At 44.2% G+C, this 18,694-nt stretch overlaps 1 protein-coding gene across 1 annotated transcript; it reads left to right on the top strand.

The window, feature by feature from the left end:
• Nucleotides 1-2,039: 2,039 nt before the first annotated feature.
• Nucleotides 2,040-3,649, top strand: LOC133906476 (E3 ubiquitin-protein ligase PUB23-like). Its single transcript, XM_062348399.1, has one exon. It carries the CDS (start codon nt 2,229-2,231, stop codon nt 3,474-3,476), a length of 1,248 nt encoding a protein of 415 aa, XP_062204383.1. The 5' UTR covers nt 2,040-2,228; the 3' UTR covers nt 3,477-3,649.
• Nucleotides 3,650-18,694: the final 15,045 nt, after the last annotated feature.

Below are 18,694 nucleotides of genomic sequence, written 5' to 3'. Positions count from 1 at the left end.
GCCATCGTCTGTTCCATTTTGTAACTCCACAATTGCCTTGAGCATCCATATGTGCCGTTCATGTATAATGCACACATTCGACCGAGCACCAACAACTATCATCCTCACACGATACAGGAACCAATACCAACTACTGTTGTTCTCACTCTCCACAAAAGCAAATGCCAACGGTAAAACTTAATTGTTCCTATCAACCTCAATAGCAGTCAGGATCTATCCCGTGAACTTGCCGGTAAGGAAAGTATCATCGATGCACAGGATAGGCCAACAATGCTTGAAAGCTTTGATACATGACCCTATTGTGAAGAAACATCACTTCAGGATGTTGTGCGCAGAGGTTGCCTACAATGCTAATGGTCATCTCTTGAACCTCGTGGTCTATTTTGAAACCCCGCACCAACCAGGCATACAAGTGTACGACACTTTATGCATTGGTCTAGATATACCTTTGTCTATTGACTTAAATACAAACAATACTACCCCTTCTAGACCATATAAGATTTCATTGTCCCTAAAAAATTCTAAACTACCACATATCCGATATACCTAACAACCATCGACAAAAACTATGATATTATTACAACAGAACAGAAAGAATCATGTTAAACTATATCTACAATGCAAAATTCATTACAAATGTAACCCAACATGTAATATATACTGCAACAACATATTCCTTATTCACTACATCAAACACATCTAAATCCTACGTCTATCATATCCGTTATAACTACACTGTATCTAAATTCTACATCTAATACCTAACATATGTCTAAATACTACATCTAATTGCTAAAATATACGTATAAATACGATCTAATTGTTGAACTATATCTAACCCTAATTCTAAAACTAGATCTATATTTTAACCTACGTCTATGAACTATCCTACCAGGTTTATAAAATAAAACCTAGATCTAACATATAACCAATATAAAAAAACTAGCACCATTTGCTATCATACCTGGTTTGTTAAAAAAATAGAAAAAAATTTACCTCTTTTTTCCAGCAGAGCTTTGCCGCACATATCTCCCTCCCCTCCTCTCCTTTCCTCTCATCTCCTCTTCTCTCAGCTAAATGGAAATGAAATGAGATGTTGATGTCGACAGGGCCAACTGCGCTGGCCTAAATACTCAAAAGATCTCGCCCGTTGAACGGGCGAGACCTTGTGGGTGGGCCTGCACGGTGTCATAGCCATGAAGTTCTCGCCCGTTTAACGGACGAAATCAAGTTCTCACTCGCTGAACGGGCGAGACATTTCTCTCTCTGGTTATTAAATTCGCTGACAGTCGGGGCTCATAAAATCTCGCCTGTTCAACGAACGACGATAAAGTAGATCTTATTATTTTTCAAACAGGCATGTAATCTTGAAATGTTTGAAAAAAAGAATATATAAAAATTCTCTTGGGACGTTGCACTCAGCTACTGGGATGTCTGATTTGGTGGGAGTTTTCAGACTCACATTGTATGAATTTTTATTTTTTAATATTTGCAAAAATATAGAATTATTTTAAAATATTACACATCTAATGTACCGTTGTCTGTTAGAGAGACGATAATAAGATGTCATTTATCTAACAAATGATATTTTGTGAGACACATAACATAATAATCAAAAATTAAATACTCTAATCGACGTAACGTCTACATCAACCTATCTTCTAACCAATAACCGACATCTTTACTATCACTGGTTGGACAAGCTTCTCGTCAAACTACGTACCGACTGTCTGGTCAAAGTAGCGATGCCGGTCAAAGAAGACGCATTTCATTGAAGGATGTCCCTCGAATGTATCCACGTCAGGATTTGACGAGAAGGATTTCGTGAAACCGTGTCTGCATCTCTTCTTCCAGACTTGAAACAGGCCGGATAAAACCTGACCAAAATGATGCAAGAATGATCATCTGATAGTGAGAGGACAGAGGAGTGACAATTACCCATCGATATCTAGCTCACATACATGGAACATCTTTGGTGTGTGTGTATATATATATGAACACAGACGGATTAATCGGCCGGTTATGCATCATTTGTAGTGTTGTACAGACTATTACGAACCCTGCAACTAACTGGGTTTAATTTTTTTCCATCGTAATGTCATACTCTGGGATACACCCCCAACACCTATATAAAGCAACCCCATGTCATGAAGCACTCCAACCAGCAAGGCCCAAGCTTGTCAACTATACGTGCTAAGTTACAAGTCACAAGTCACGGCTGCTGACAGATGGAGGCGACGGGCGGCATGCGTCGCCACTTGCTGTGCCCGATCTCGCTGCAGCCCATGCAGGACCCTGTCACGGCGCCCACCGGCATCACCTACGACCGCTGCGCCATCGAGCGCTGGCTCGCCGCCGGCCACGATACCTGCCCCGTCACCGGCCAGCCGCTCTCCCTCGCCAACCTCACCCCGAACCACACGCTCCGGAGGCTCATCCAGTCCTGGCGTCCGAATTCGACGCCGGTGGAGCGAGAGCAGCCGGATGTTGCTGCCGACGTTGTCAAGAAGCTCTTGTCATCAGCGTCTTGCCCGCCGGTTGATGTGCTTTGTAAGGCCGCTGAGGTGGCGTCGGAAAGCGAGGTGGCGCGGCGGTACATGGTGGACGCCGGTGTGCTCCAGCGCGTGCTCCGCCTCGTCGTGTCCTGCGCCAAGAACAAGAGCAGCCCCGGTGATCAGGGGAGTTTCGATATACCGACTACTGTCGAGGCGTGCCTGGCTCTCATCCGCGCGCTCGACGTCTCTGGGGACGAGCTTCGGCCGCTCGTAGTCGACAGCCACGACCTCGTCGACGCGCTGACCGACGTGCTCGTAGCCTTCGAGCCCGGTCCCGGCGGCGCGGCGCGAGCGAGCGCGGTGCAGCTGCTGGAGTCCGTGACCGAGGAGGCCAGTGCTTCGGTCCTGGGGAGATTGAGGCTGGAGCTCTTCCGCGCCGTCACGGCCGTGGTGCGGGACCGGCTGTCCCCGGGCGCGACTCGCGCGGCGCTGTGCGCGCTCCTGCACGCGTGCCCCGTTGGCCGGAACCGCGCGCTGATCGTGGAGGCCGGCGCGGTGCACGAAGCCATCGAGCTGGAGCTCGCCGCGCCATCGTCCCCGGGCTTTGGAGCGGGAGACAGGCGCGTGACGGAGCTGACGATGGCGCTGCTCGCGGAGCTGTGCGCGTGCGCGGACGGACGCGCGGCCGTGGCGGCGCACCCTGCGGGCATCGCCGTGGTGGCCCGGCGGCTGCTGCGCGTGTCCGCGGGCGCCGACGCGTGCGCGGTGCGCGTGCTGGCGGCCGTGAGCGGCAGGGCGGCGTCTCCGGAGACGCTGCGGGAGATGGCGCGCGTGGGCGCCGTGGGGAAGCTCTGCTGCGTGCTGCAGGCGGACTGCGACGCCAGCGTGAAGGAGGCGGCGAGGGCCGTGCTGCGGCTGCACTCCGCCTTGTGGAGCGGGTCGCCCTGCGTCAGCGCCTACCTGCTCTCTAGGTACCTGTAGCTGTGGGCATAGCAGCAGTTCTTGCGGTGCAACATGTTGATTAGATGCCTGTAACCTTAGCATGTAGGAGAGATTTGATTTTGTTAATTTCCCGAGCAATCCTCGCTGCAGGTTGTAAATGTTAATTAGTCATCTCTCACAAAGAAATTTAAAAATCTCATGCGGTATTTTGAACGAGTTACTTTATTTTTTACCGGTGTTCTTTTCTTTGTTTTTCTTGAGACATCACGCGGATTTTCGGATGGTGAGAAGTAGAATTTGTGAGGAAGGGCATGAGAAGAAACCAGCATGATAACATTGTACGGTCAGTTATTCCAGGTTGAAGAACCAAGAATTTGACTTTGAGCAACAGTGCAATGGAAGGCAGCAAAGCAATGTTGCATACACGTTAACGTACCATCCGGATGGGTCTTGAATTCTTGATCGATATCAATGTATGGTACGTTGTTGCCGTGCCACACCAACGTGTTGTATGCAGGGAGTACGTCCTGTCTAAAAGAACATGTGGACTACCAGCAAAGAAATGTGGCATCCAATTAGTTGAATACATCTCAAGTCTACAAGCAAAGTTGGACATTACAGACTTGGAGATTATTTTTCGATTCATATAGACTAGCTAGGGAGGCTTGATTAATCGACACCTTGTCTCCATGAACGCTACTATGGCAATTGGAAAACATGCATGGAAGTCCACACCTGGTCATCAGAGCAGAGTCTGGCTCAAGTGCAGGGTGCCCTGCACCTATTATTTGCAGGGTCAATAGATCGGCTACACCTGTTCTCTTTGCCAACAAAAATTAACTGTTTTTGAAAGCTAATCTGATTGCTACGGGACGTACCCGCCCGCGCCAAATGCTTTGCGCCTTCTTTGACTCATCACCGTCGCGGGATCATCCATTTTTCGACTCTGCGTCGTCGCGTGATCATCCTTTCTTCGACTCCATGTCGACGCGCGGGATCGTCCTCATCTCAGTAAGCAAGCCGAGGCGCTCTCCTTTTCCTCTGCTTCATCTATACTCCATAACGTGAAGGCATGACATATATCACATCCAATCTCCCGTGTCTACAGAGTTTTACGTAATTACTGAACATATGGGCTGTCCCCCTTAATGAATCGAATGGTCCTTCGACCCTCGTTTGACCAAATGCATATGATAATGGTATCAGTCTACTGAATTTTTTTAATATTATCATGTCTAAGTTCCACATCTTGAAGGTAATCTTGTATTTTATTTATTCTTATAGGTCTCACTTTTCCCATTTTTTAATATTTTAATATTATTCTTATATTCTTATAGGACTTCACATATATCATTCAAAAAAATTCTATGCTCTCGTTTTGGAATAGAGTTTGACATAGCGGTTTTCTATTAAAATAAGTCGAAATGAAATGTGATCAGTTTCAAGCTCTATTATTTCTAGTTTTTGATTGAATATTAAATGTGAAATATGATGAGGACTTCGCTATAGATTTTTTATCTTTTGAGGGAAGAAAACATAACATTACAAGTTTCAGAGACCGAGTCTGAAATAGTTCAGAGAATGCTTTTGTACATGTACACACACAAGATAACTACATGTCCAAATAATCAAGCGCTTGTCAGGTCCATTTTGTTCGATCTAGTATGCTAGAGCTACAATGATCGAGCAATGTGCATTTAGAAACCATCTTCCTATTTCCCACATTACCTTGCTTCAATGTATAGTCAAGCTCAAATCTCTCCTAAGTTCCCTGTTAATCCAAGTACCATCGACGGAGCAGGTCATCAAGATCTCTCAACGTCCAAAAACAGTTAATTTTTGTTGGCAAGGAGGATAGGTATTGCTGATCTATTGATCCTGCAAATAATAGTTGCAGTGCGTCTTGCACCAGAGCCGGACTCGTCATAACATGGTATACACACGGTTGCACATCGCCAGTTTTTCCCTATCAAATGGGACTTCGCAAATACTATAGTTGTCTTCGAAACGGGAGAATTTCATCATTGGATTTCATGTCTCTTGCTGAAATTTATTTGCCCCAAACTCGCGTTAGAGAAAGATGCTAGATAAATGTGTGAACATGAGAAAAATTTACGGGAGGAGGTAGCATTGTTCAGAGAATATCGACGCGAAATTGACTAGATACCAATCATATTCACATTATCACATGCATGAACCGACGGGTTACGGCTTCCCATGCAGCACGTTTTCTTCCATTCCAGCGTTCAGATGGGAACGATCGAGACTAGCAGGGACAAGGGTACATGCCGGTTGTTCAAGTAGTAATTAGTTTGGTGCACCGTTGAGCAAAGCATCGCTGTGCTAAGATAGACAAAACCCATAGTTTAACATCAATGTCCCATATTTGTTTTAATGGACTACGCTTCTCAGAAGAGGAAAATTAATAATATTGCAAGCAATGTGCTGGGTCACACCTCATGTGAACACTCGTGTGCATCATGCATGCAGGTTCATACTTGCTTGACTACTTCTCTAGTCATGCGTGCATGCTACACCTATGGCTAATTTCCCAAAAATCACACCTCTGGCTAATTTCTCAAAAATCATCGAATTTTTTAACTGTTGGATACGCCAAACCAATCATTCGATCAGAAATAGGATCACACCTTACACCTGCTCATTCTGACTACCGGAATGTTTGCGTTAGGATGATTAATCTAGGCAATTTCTATGAGAACGATTGGTTTGGCGTAACCAATTCTGGCTGTGTACATGCATTCCACGTGAGTCTGGTGGAGTTAGACGGAGGTGGAGCGGTTGCGGCGGCAAACAAATATGAGATGGCTGATCCACAGATTCTGAATCCGATGCCCTTCAGATTGGAGAGGATGAATGGTCATTTTCAACACTACTCAAAGAACAATCAGCTTTTGCAGTCATCTTCATCTTCGTTTGAGACCACAATCTGAACTTGCAATGGTTCTGTTCATTAGCTCACACACCAGACCTGAAAGTTTCATTCGACGTAGAGCAGATACCACAGCCGGGGTTCTACAATACCACCAGGTTACAACAGAAGCGTCAGACTCATATTCAGAATGAGACATGTGATCAGTCAATTACACTATAAGCGACAATTGTATTACAGCGAACATGCCACAGCTGTGTTAATCTTCATCCGAAGCTTCTTAACAAATATGATTATACATGCAATGCGTGGGATGACAATAATTTCAAATAGCACGTAGCACTCCTCAAGAGCTACGAACAAAACAAGCAGCTTAACACATCTTATCTGCATGCACGCGGAATGCAAAATAAGAGACAAATACGTAATCAGATGCATGTAGACACAAATGCAATGCAAGGAAATGACAAGCATTCACAGAGGTGTACTCATATGTCATACTAGAGAAACTATTTACATAAACAAACCTTCATTAAACTACACTAAGCTACTAGCAGGGATACAAACACCTGAACCTTACTAAGCAGGGATACAAGAGCTGACAAAAAGGCTCATATATAAGAATTCTTGGACCTGATCATCTCAGCTCTAGAAATTCTTAAAGCTAGAACTGTAGATAGATAGAGGGCCTTTGATTTAGTCATCTTATTCTTATTTTGGATTAAAAAAGATATTAAACTACTTTATTTTGTCCTAAAACTCCAGATCTTGCATGGATCTAAGAACTAGAGCTTTGCCAAACAGTCTTCCTTCCCCTTTTTTTTTTTGACAGGGGAAACAGTAGGGGAGGCCCCTACTGCATAAAATATATTAAAAGAGGGAGAACTGTACAACAAAGAAGAAAAAGAAACAGAAGGAGAAGCAAATACCAAAACCCCCAAAACAGGGGAAAAGAAAAGAAACTAAAGAGAGGAGGAGGAAACCCAGTCAAGGAAAGCCTGTCTGTAAACATCTTTAAACCTATGAGCTTGAAGGAAGATATCTTCCTTAAAAGTCCTCTTCCAGAAAGGAAAATTTCGTTGCTTGTGATCGAAGATGAAGGCATTTCTCTGCTTTCAGATGTTCCAGGCTCCGATAATAAAGATATCCATGAAGAAAGAGTGACTGAAGTTGTTTCTAGCTTGAACCATCATATCAAAGAATGGTTTAGAGAAGTCCCAGAAGATGCCCAAAGAACTCCAACACCTCATACTAAAGTTACACCCGAAGAAAAGATAAAAGGCAGTTTCTTCAACATGTAGGCTGCAAAGAACACAATTGTAGTTGTCATTGTCCACTTTGAAGTGTTCTCTTTTGAGAATGTTCCTTGTGTTAAGTCTATCCATAAAGAGTAGCCAGGAGAAGACTTTAAGTTTGTTACAACACTTAGATTTCCATATCCAGTTGAAGGGTTGCGGGGGAAAGAAATACTTGTAAGGTAGGTTATAACACTGTTTGGAAGAATACACATGAGAACCCCAATGATAATGCCAAGAGTCCTTGGCATTTTCTTGAATCTGAATACCCTAGATGAAATCTTGAAGAGAATTGTATTCTTCATAAGCCTGAGCTGAGAGAGGAGTGTGGAATTGCGCATATATATTATTATTTGCCAGGAACTGCGCTACTGAAATTTTCTTGTTCTTTGCAAAGGAATAAAGTCTAGGAAACTTTTGTTCTAGGAGATTATTATTCCATAAGTCAGCCCAAAACATGACTATTTTCCCACAACCGAAAGAACAAGTAGCAATGCCTCTGAATAAAGCACTAAGTCTTAGGACATCCTTCCACCAAAAGGAACCTTTTTCGGAAGAAGCATGAGGCACATGGCCATTTTGATAGTACGAATCCCAAATGAGTCTGACCCAAGGTAGATTCTTCTGGTTATAAAATTTGTCAAGATGTTTGAGCAGGAGAGTGATGTTCTGATTCCTCAGGTTGACAACTCCTAGTCCACCTTTTGATTTGGGCTTACACACTTTTTTCCAAGCAACTAGAGGGATGCTTCTGGCATTAATGTTAGATTTTCTCCAAAGACAATGCCTTCTAGCTCTGTCCATATAATCAATGACAGCAGCTGGGATTTTTAAGGTACACATTGTGTAGGTGGGGAGAGAGGAGATAACAAAATTGGTTAATTGTAATCTTCCAGCAAGGGAGAGAAGAGCAGAAGTAGAATTCAGCCTTCTCTCAGTTTGATTCATAAGAGGAGCATAATGTTCAATTCTTGGTTTAGAGGTTCCCAGAGGCAAACCTAAATATGTGAAAGGAAGCGAGCCCAGTTTGCAACCAAAAACACCAGCCATGCATTTGGCTTTGTCCTGACTGAGATTCAAAGGGATGAGGCAGGACTTTGAGTAATTGACTTTAAGAACAGTTGATTGAGTAAAAGCTTCCAGAATTCCTTTAAGACAAAATAATTCCATTTGGGAGGCATTCAGAAAAAGAATTGTGTCATCTGCATATTGAACCATAGGGAAATCCTTTGTGTACATAGCTGGGATTGGAAGTTTGAGCAGGCCAATCTCATGAGCTTTGTTGATTATGCATTGGAGCATCTCAGCCGCCAAGACAAATAGGAGAGGGGATAGAGGATCACCCTGCCTCACTCCCCTATTACAGTGAAAGAATTTACCAGGTACACTATTGAGAAGAATAGCCAAAGTTCTAGAATTAAGAATTCTATGAGTCCAGTCAATCCATTTGTCGTTAAAACCCAGATGAGCGAACATCTTTAAAATTACAGAGTGTTCAATAGTATCAAAAGCTTTTTCCAAGTCCAACTTAAGCACCACAATTTCCCTCTTAGAGTGCTGACATTGATAGATGTATTCAAAGGACCAAGTACTTTCTACAGTTTCAAAGAATCCTGGGTGATCAATCCAAAAGTTCTCAAATCTGAAGACCTTTGCCTTGGGAATGGAGGTTTGAATTTGCACCATGCAAGGAATGTGATCTGATAGAGGTTTGGATAGAGGTTGAAGGAGAGTATTAGGAAAATTAGAAGACCAATTGACTGTGGTGAAACACCAATCCAACTGTTCTAGCAACGGATTATCTTGCATGTTACTCCAAGTGTATTTCCTCCCTTTGAGAGGTATTTCGATTAAACCCAGATTGCTGATAATCTCATTGAAGATGAAGATGTCATTGAGGTTACCACCCTCCGTGTTTCTATCCGAAATAGATCTATAAAAATTAAAGTCACCAATAAACATCCAGTTTTGAGAGTCATCAATGCTGATAGAGTTCATCCAATTGGCAAAAGCCTCTCTATCAGGACTATGACAGGGGCCATAAACTGTGGTGAGAGTCTAAGAAACATCGTTGTGTTTGGAAGTGAAGATAACAGTGATAGCAAAATTCGAGATTTCCACAACCTCACCAGAGAAGAAAGAACTGTTCCAACCCATCAAAATGCCTCCTGAATTCCCTCTTGACGGAAAGAAGGAAAATTTATCAAATTTTTTTGGAGCTAGGGTCTTAATGAAAGAGTGATCAAAATGTTCCCTTTTTGTTTCCTGGATTCAATAGATATCACAAACAATTTCTTCGATCTTGGACTTGATGGCATTGCATTTATCTGTTGAGTTGATACCTCTAATATTCCAATTCAAAATGTTCCAATTTCTCCTAGCTTGATTATCCATATAGACCAACCAATGGAAAGGAAATCTTTGAATCTCCAACAAAGTAGGAGAATAGAGTTGAAAGAAAGCCACCAATTTGAAAAATAACTCAAGAAGGAAGACATAAAAGACCAGTTACTCCAGCATATTAAAATAGAGTAGACAAACCAAGTCTCAGGGAATACAGAGAACCCCTTCTTAACATAGTCATACTTATCCAGACTATAGCGCAAAATAAGGACCCAGCTTCCACAAAAGGGTGCATACCCACACTGAAGAAAAACAGAGAGATGGGTACAATAGAGGGTATCAGGGCATTCCCTGATGGAAACACAAAATCTGCAGTTTTCAACCATTGGTAACTGGATTAAGATCCTAGAAGCTGCTCCTATCAGATCTGTACAAACCCAGATCCCTTCTGAATCTTGAATCTCCTTCAGAAGTCTCCATTGATCTTGTCAGGAGCAGCTCTAGTGTAATCTCCGAAGGAGGCACACAACATCTTTCTTTTGCTACCAGCTGAATTTGCATAAGTGGAATTTCAGGATAAATCAAATCCAATTTGCTGTAATCTTCTAACAAAGATAGTCCAGAAAAATCAACAACAGAATTGAAATCATTCTGAAGAGATTTACCAGAAAGGAGACATTGGGAGGGGGTTCTGTTGAATTTGGACCTACTTTTTGTGACCCTCTTTTGGATTTTTATGCACTGGGATAACTTGTGGCCATCTAGTATGTTCCTGATTCTCTCACTTCTTCTCAGACTCCTGTCAGTAACAGGAGTAGGACTATCATTCTTTTCCTTGCTTTTGAGACTCCTACCCTTTTGAAAGCTGTTTTTTCCTGAACAAACTCTACAGCAGTTGCAAGAAAGAGGTGTGAAACATTAACCCTATCATTCATTCCATTCTTCGACTTTCTGAACTTCTTCCTATAGAAGACTCTTGAAATAACTGGTTTGACAGAATAAATATCCTTGTTTTCATAATGGAGTTGTAAGCCTTTAGAATCTCTTATCCAGGTCAAGCAAAACTGCTTGCTAGCTATAGAGCTAGGTTGAGAAAGGACATCATAGCCTTCTAACAATAAATTCATCCCAATTGACAGAAATTGAGAGAAGAGATCCTGGTTAACCAACAGAACCGAATTCCCCATAGTAAAGCTGATTTATTCAGCATTACGGCTGATCGTGACCTGTGAGACAGGTACAGTTGGAGAAAGGAGGCTTTTCAGACTGTTGAGGGGATGAATGAGGGAACCATTGAGGACGTTCCTAAAAAGAGCAGTTAAGAGGCCAGCATACCCATTAGAGCTGGCAGCAGACTGAATACTTGAGATTTGAGGAACCAATCGCAGGCAAGGTAACTTGTCAATAGGCGACAACAGCTGGAGGGACTAAGAATTTGTACCTGACTGCTCTGAATTCTCATTTTGCAACTTATCAAGAATAGATGACCGCTGATGAGACTTTAAACTCAAAACCATTTCAGAAGAGTGGACCAAAGGCACGGAGGCAGAAGAAGCCTGATTTACTGAACTGACTTAAGATATTTCATCAATTTGCATTTCCTGCTCTTGGTTGTTTAATTGTTCATTGCCAAGGAGCTGATCAGCTAGGTGTGCAACTTCTTCAGGTTCTCTAGGAAGGATAGGACCCTCAAAAGGATGAGGATTGCCATTGTGCACTGGGGGATCATCTTCATCTGGTGGGATAACATCAGCCATAGTGGTGTTGAAGATATAAACTGGGACAGTCCGGGATCTACCATCACCATCAAGTTCTCTGCCAAGCTTTATGACTAAACTTCTAGGAATATCAAGAGGGTTGTCAATCAACACTTTGACTAGAACCCAAGCCAGGCTACGATCAGAAGAATGCCAATGGAGTAACTTGCCAAAGGAAGAGCAGACTTGCTGAATGAAATGCAGTTCTTTGAAGTCCAGAGGGAAGCCTAGGAACATAATCCATCCTTTCCTAGTAAAAGGAGATCTTTTGTGATTCTTAGCGTCGTCATGCTTCAAAAATCTGACGTCATGCAGACCAATCCAGTGAGGGTTACAAGATAACAAAACATCTCTTTCGCAAAGGTCCCGGAGCTTAAAGATACCAATCCCATGAGGGTGAGGACTAAAGAAAAGAACATGTTTCTTGAGGTCTATCTCAATGTAATGTCTAATGTCATGTAACAGAGCAAGTTCTTGAGCTGGAGAAAGCACCTCATCAGATTCCGCAATCAACACATCTTCATGTCTCTTAGCAGGGTTTCCTGCTATGCTGACGAAGGTTCTGACCTTGCGATGTTGACCACCATCCTCAATGATAAGACCCGGGGGGATGAAGCGCGTCGGATTCACGGCGAAGTTTGCCATAATCGCATTCAAGAATACAGAATCAAAGAGAAAGTGGAAGAGAGGGTTTTTTGCTCTGGAGGAAGGCGGGGAGGTCGAGAGAGAGCACTGGGAAGGTGAAGCGTTCTCGATGCGAAGTTGAAGCGGAGGAGAGACCTCTGAGAGTGCCGATGGGTTGGGCCTGGAAGGGGGAGAGACGTTTGGGCTAGATTTGATGACCCACCTGTACCTCGAGTTAAGACGTCGTTTGAAGCAAAATCTGGCCCGGTGACCATAGTTAAAACAAAATAGGCATCTTGGGACAGCACAATCTCTGCTGGAATGGGCCATGCGCAGATGTTGGAGGGTTAACTCCTGTCGCAAAGATCCTGAGGGACCCCTTTTTAGAGATTCGGTCGGGGGATGATCCTGAATATGTTCGCCGGAGAAATAAATGGGTATGAATGCGATGGCCGGTGGGGTGGAACGATCTAGTGGGGAACGGAGTAAATACGCTGGTGTTTAGACAGGTTCGGGCCGCACGGAGGCGTAACACCCTACTCTTGTATGTATACTATAAATGCCTTGAGAATGTCCCTCAAGGATGTTGCTGGTTACAAGAATGTTTGTCTATCTTAGAGTCTGAGGCTCCTTGTTCTTCGGTCTGCGTGTATCTGTTGGCTTTGGGTGCTCTCGATCTTCTCTTCTCTTCACTGCTTTAAAGCCTATTCTCAGTTTCTTCAACTTGCTCAGAGATTTTCCAGCTTCAAAAACTTGTCTTTGTCCGTGCTGCCGGCTGCTTTAAATACCTGCCGGCAGTAGCGTGCCCCGAACGGGAGGGGGGCACGAGTTCCAAGATACCATAAATGGAAAGGGTGTCATCATAGCCTCTGTGTGAAGTGACCGGGGGTGGAAAATGCGCCCCACGCCCGGTCATCCATCACCATAAATGCACTGGCAACAGGCGCCGTGGAGAGGGCCCACCGGGCAGCCGCAGAACGGTCCGGCGTGCCCGTCCTGTCTTGTTCTCCTGCCATAGCAGCGCGACAGATGGAACGCCTCGGCCCTTACGACGTTATCCCGAGATGGGCCGGATGGCACGGGATGGGACCCGTGCATTTAATGACCCCACGCCCTTATGCCAGAATGTGGCAGGAACTGACACCGCGCGTGGCGGGAGCAGTTGAGGGTGACAGGACACGCGCGCTCTTTAAATGCGGCCTTGGGCCTTTGACTGGCTGACACCTCATCAGTGGGCCCCTGCGGGGGCCACTATCAGGGGGCTCTCTAAGTCGTCGGGGAACCGAGTGCTCGAAGGTATTGTTCACCTCCCCGAGCACTCTCTCCCGGGCACACTTGTACGGACCTTCGGGGGACCGAGTGCTCGGGGGCCGTTGCTCGCAGCCCCGAGCACTCTCTCCCAGAACTTCCTTCAGTGGGTCCTCGGGGTACTTGGGTGCCCAAGGGGCCACCGCTCGCGGCCCCAGGCACACTTCTCCCGGTACTTAGCTTTCCTAATCGTCGGGGGACTCGGGTGCTCGGGGGTCACCGTATACCTCCCCGAGCACTTTCTTCCCGGTACTTAGACTTCGCAGATCATCGGGGAACTTGGGTACTCGGGGACCACTGACTGTGGCCCCAAGCGCCCTCTCCCGAGACTTAATCTTTTTTACCTCGCGGAGGAGACTCTGCGGGATGGCACCACGTGGCGGATTGCTGGCCTGGTCTCGGGATTCGGGGACCTCCGGTTCCTGATTCACCGATAGCAGACATTTGGGGCAAGGAATTGAATGGTGTTGTAAAGCGGCACAAGTACCAGCGATAGGAGGAGAAGACGAGGCAACAACAGCCTGCTCCATGTTGTTCCCCATGACAGATTGGGAACCCAAATCATTATTGAGCCTTTGAAAGACACAATTAAGGGGAATTTGAGTTGAGTTTTTACTGGTTTGACCGTCATCAGCAGACTGAAACAAACTTTTTGAGGCTTGAGAATGATCATCAAGCACAAGAGAAGGTCTGAAAAACCCTGAGAGATGAGCCTTAGACTGAGGAAGAACATCTTCCTTCCCTACCTCCACCACAAAAGTCCAGCACATCTGCTGCTGCTACACCGGAAATGGCTCGAGGCTGCGATCCCCTTGTCAGGACAATTTCTGCTCATGCTGACATGTGACCTTGGCTGGTAGGCTATTTCCAGCGAGCAACTCATGCTCCGCTCCTACCACTGCATGGTGGTCGCCATGTTGCCTGGCCAAGGCACAAAACCTATCGCCTGCCCCTGCATAATAGCTACCAATGCACCATCGTGTTCCATGTCCTGAATGAATCGCTTGAGTTTCTGTTCAAGATTTGGAGTTTGTCAAACAACAACACCAAACACGCTCCTAGGGGGAACTCCCACACTTGAGTCAATCAGCCCATGGTTTGCAGTTAAGGTAGCAGCATCGGTAGCAAACACAGTTGCTTCAGTGGGAACGGTAGCAGCATTAGTAGCAAGAGCAGTAGCTTCAGCAGGAACTGCGGTAGCATCAGTAGCAACTGCAGGAACTGCGGTAGCATCAGTAGCAACTGCAGTAACTTCGGTAGTGCGCAAAACGTGATACGATGCATCTGGCAGTCTCCTTTCTTCATGAATTTCAAGTTTAAGGCCCATGTTGGTGGGCCTTTGAACACAGCAAGCTTGAACTTGTTGAGTGCTCTTAGCAGGAAACCGCTTGTTCTCCAAAGGCATGATCATTTCTTGATCTGATTCTTCACATTGTACCTCATCTTGCTGGTTTGATACATTAAAATTGAGATTACTCCCATTGCCTTTGTCGGGTATTGCGTTTACATGGCTTACTTTACTTGCTCCGTATTCAATTCATATGTGGTCAAAAAATGGAGCATAAGTTTCATGATTATTTTTTGCTAGAAATTCAAAGTTTAAACTTGATAAAATTAAAGAGACCGATATTAGTGATAGTTCTAAGATATCGGACAAGAAAGGCACAAACAAATGTCTAGCTAAATGGTTAGATGTGGATTCTGAACCATTCGTTTGCTTAGCTTTAAAGTCGTTTCCGCAAAAGAATCGGCACAAAGGAGATAAATATACATTTGATAGTGCTAAATGTAGTAGAATTTTTTCTCTTGTTGCAAAGAAAAGGAATTAGACTGCCTAATCATCATGTTATACCATCACCTAAAGAGTTAGGGAAGCGTGCATATTACAAGTGGTATAATTCTTTTTCTCATAGTATTAATAATTGCAATTCGTTTCGTCGGCAGTTACAATTGGCTATTAATGAAGGTCGATTAAAGTTTGCAGGCCATCTAAAGACAGGGGGCATAAATTTGATAAGCAGCCCTTCCCTATAGGTATGATTAATTTTGAAAACAAGAAGATGCTTGTTCGGCCATCTCAGGCCGAGTCAACAAAGGGCAGACATTAGTAACTTGAATGAAGTTGATTCGATTAAATCAAAACACATGATTCATAGTCCATTGTTCCTCGAGACCCAAACTGATACACCGATTACCAGATACCACCTATCATGGACCATGATTGTTACAAAGAGAAGTTCTTGGTTTCATCATGAAAAGCAGGGACTGCTGATACAATAGAGCCTCTCAAGACGGCTGATAGAAAACATTGAATCTCAACTCAGAATAAACACTACTGAAGACATGGCCTGTATATATATCACTTCTCCTATCATATATAAACAACCAGAACCAAAGTTGGTGTTCTTTACATTTGCAGGGACTCGAACTGTTATGGACCGGAGATCAAGGCTTGCCATTTAATTAAAGAGATAAGTTTGATAGGAGTTAGATTTAATTTGGTTAGGAGATAAATTTGATTTGGTTTCCGATTCAATACGAGATAAGTTTGGTAAGTTATAATTTAGAGTTGATTTATGATTGTAATTTTTCCTCTCTATATAAAAGGGCAGCCACACATCATTACAATCAAGCAAGAGAAAAATTAATCTAAGTCTCCTTAATCTCTAGTTTAATCCCTTCCTTAATGACCGACGTTGTCCGGTTATCCTCCCAACGGATATTTATCCTCTAATGATCTTAGGATCATAACATTTGGTATCAGAGATAGGTGATCTCAACCCACGGCTTCAGCTACATCATTGTCATCCCTATGGGCAACGCCACGGAGCCAACAGTGGCATTGTCTACCACACCATTTGACTTGGTCGCGCCTTCACTGGTCATTGTTGATATCCCAATGGGTAGCGGTGCCGAGAACAACGTTGGGTGACTACACCACCTTGTTGTCCATCGCTAATCGCCCTCAATGCTGGCGCCACCGATGGTCTCACCGCTGCTATCCCCATGGGTGGCGCCATCGAGACCATCCTTGACGTGACTGCGCCACCCGTTAACCTCTCTGTTAATGCCACCACTAGCTTTTCCATTACTATCCCTATAGGCAATGCCACCAAGGCCGACTGTGGTGCTACGGTAGCATGGGCGATGGAATCTAGATAATTTGGTGCTCTCCTGTGACGGGACGATGACGCTGCAACCCTTCATTGATGTGGGCTTCGAAGGCATGCAGCCACGGTTTCTACCATAGCTCAAGGACGAGTTGTATCCCAAGGAGAGAGGAGATGTTATGGGTAAGAGATCAAGGCTTGCAATTTGATTAGGAGATAAGTTTGGTAAGAGTTTTATTTGATTTTGTTAGGAGATATGTTTGATTTGGTTTTCAATTCAATAGGAGATAAGTTTGTTAAATTAGGATTTAGAGTTGATTTAGGATTATAATTTCCCCTCTCTATATAAAGGGGCAGCCGCGCATCATTTTAATCAAGTTAAGAGAAGAATTTAGGATTTTAAGTTAGGATTTAGAGTTAATTTAGGATTTTAAGTTAGGATTTAGACTTCATGTTAAGAGAAGAATTAATCAAGCCTTCCCAATCTCTGATCTAATCCCTCCTCTAGTAGCTGACGTCTCTCGACTATCCTCCTAATAGATATTTATTCTCTAATGATCATAAGATCATAACATAAACAGAGTATGAAAACACAGATACATAAACAAGGACCAATGTGACCATGCATCATTGCATTGGTCCTTGTTCGCGCATGTAGCAGACCTGAAAAACTGGATTCGGTATCAACAAAACAAAAATGCTACAGTATGGAGTCCTACTAGGCAGCCTGACGAGTAAACCAGGGTAAGGGGGGGAAAGGTATTTGCTACTGCACATGTGACAGTTTTTGGAGGCAAAAGGAGTAGTCAATTCTCTAACCTCTAGATCTAAAAGCTGATGTAATATGAGATATCAGAAGCAGAAACTAAGTAGGCTGGAAGCAGAATAATCATTATACACGTACCCAAATATTCGGAAAATTTCATGAAAAATTGCAGTCAATACCACTACCAGTGATAAACCAACTACAGCGAATCACTTCCAATTAAGTTAATCCATATCAGAAACTTCTTAGCAAATACGATTATACACCCAATCCAAGGGATGAGCAGTAGTAATTTCAAGAAGCAGTGCAGTACTCCAAAAGAGCTACAAGCCAAACAAGCAGCCTAACCAGTTATCTTACTTTCATGCAGGTGGAACGCAATATAAGAGACTAGAAAGTAATCAGATGCTATGCAGACACAACTGCAACCTGAGGAAACAACAAGCATTCAGAAAACTGGAGCAACTCACATGTCATACTAGAGAATATTTACATCTTGGCCGAAACCACTATACTACATTAAGGTACGCTACTAGCAGGGACACAAACAGCTGAACCTTAAACAGGTGCCTTTAGACTAGCTCATTACAAAAGCTAAGATCCAAGTCCACTACCTTACCTACTCCACCCCAAAAGCCCAGCTCATTTGCTGCTGCTTCGCCGGAAATAGCTCAAGGCGGCGGTCACCTTGTCAGGAGAAACTCGGCGGCCCTCTGCTCATGCTGACATGGGACATTGGCTATTCAGCTATCTCCAGTGAGCAGCAGCTCATGCCGTGCTCCCTAGTCCCTGCTACTGCATGGTGGTTGACATATTGCCCTGGCCAAGGGCCGGCACCAATTGCCTCCCCTCCATAACAGCTATCAATGCACCTTCGTGTTCCATCTCCTGAATGAATTGCTCGAGTTTCGCAGTTTGTCTGACAACAATACCAAACACGCTGCCAGGGGGGACTCCCATGCTTGAGTTGATCAGTCCATGATTTGCAGGTAAGGTGGCAGCATCAGTAGTAAATGCAACAGCTTCAGCCGGAACGGTAGCAGCATTAGTAGCAAGTAGCTTCAGCAGGAACAGTGGTAGCATTAGTAGCAAGTTGAGTATCTTCAATCATGCGCAAGCGTGACGCGGCGCATCTCGCAGTCTTCCTTCTTCAAGAGCTTCAAC

The sequence above is a fragment of the Phragmites australis genome, chromosome 23, assembly GCF_958298935.1.
Source record: "Phragmites australis chromosome 23, lpPhrAust1.1, whole genome shotgun sequence".
NCBI classification, from domain to species: domain Eukaryota; kingdom Viridiplantae; phylum Streptophyta; class Magnoliopsida; order Poales; family Poaceae; genus Phragmites; species Phragmites australis.
This window is presented reverse-complemented; position numbering and strand designations above follow the sequence as displayed.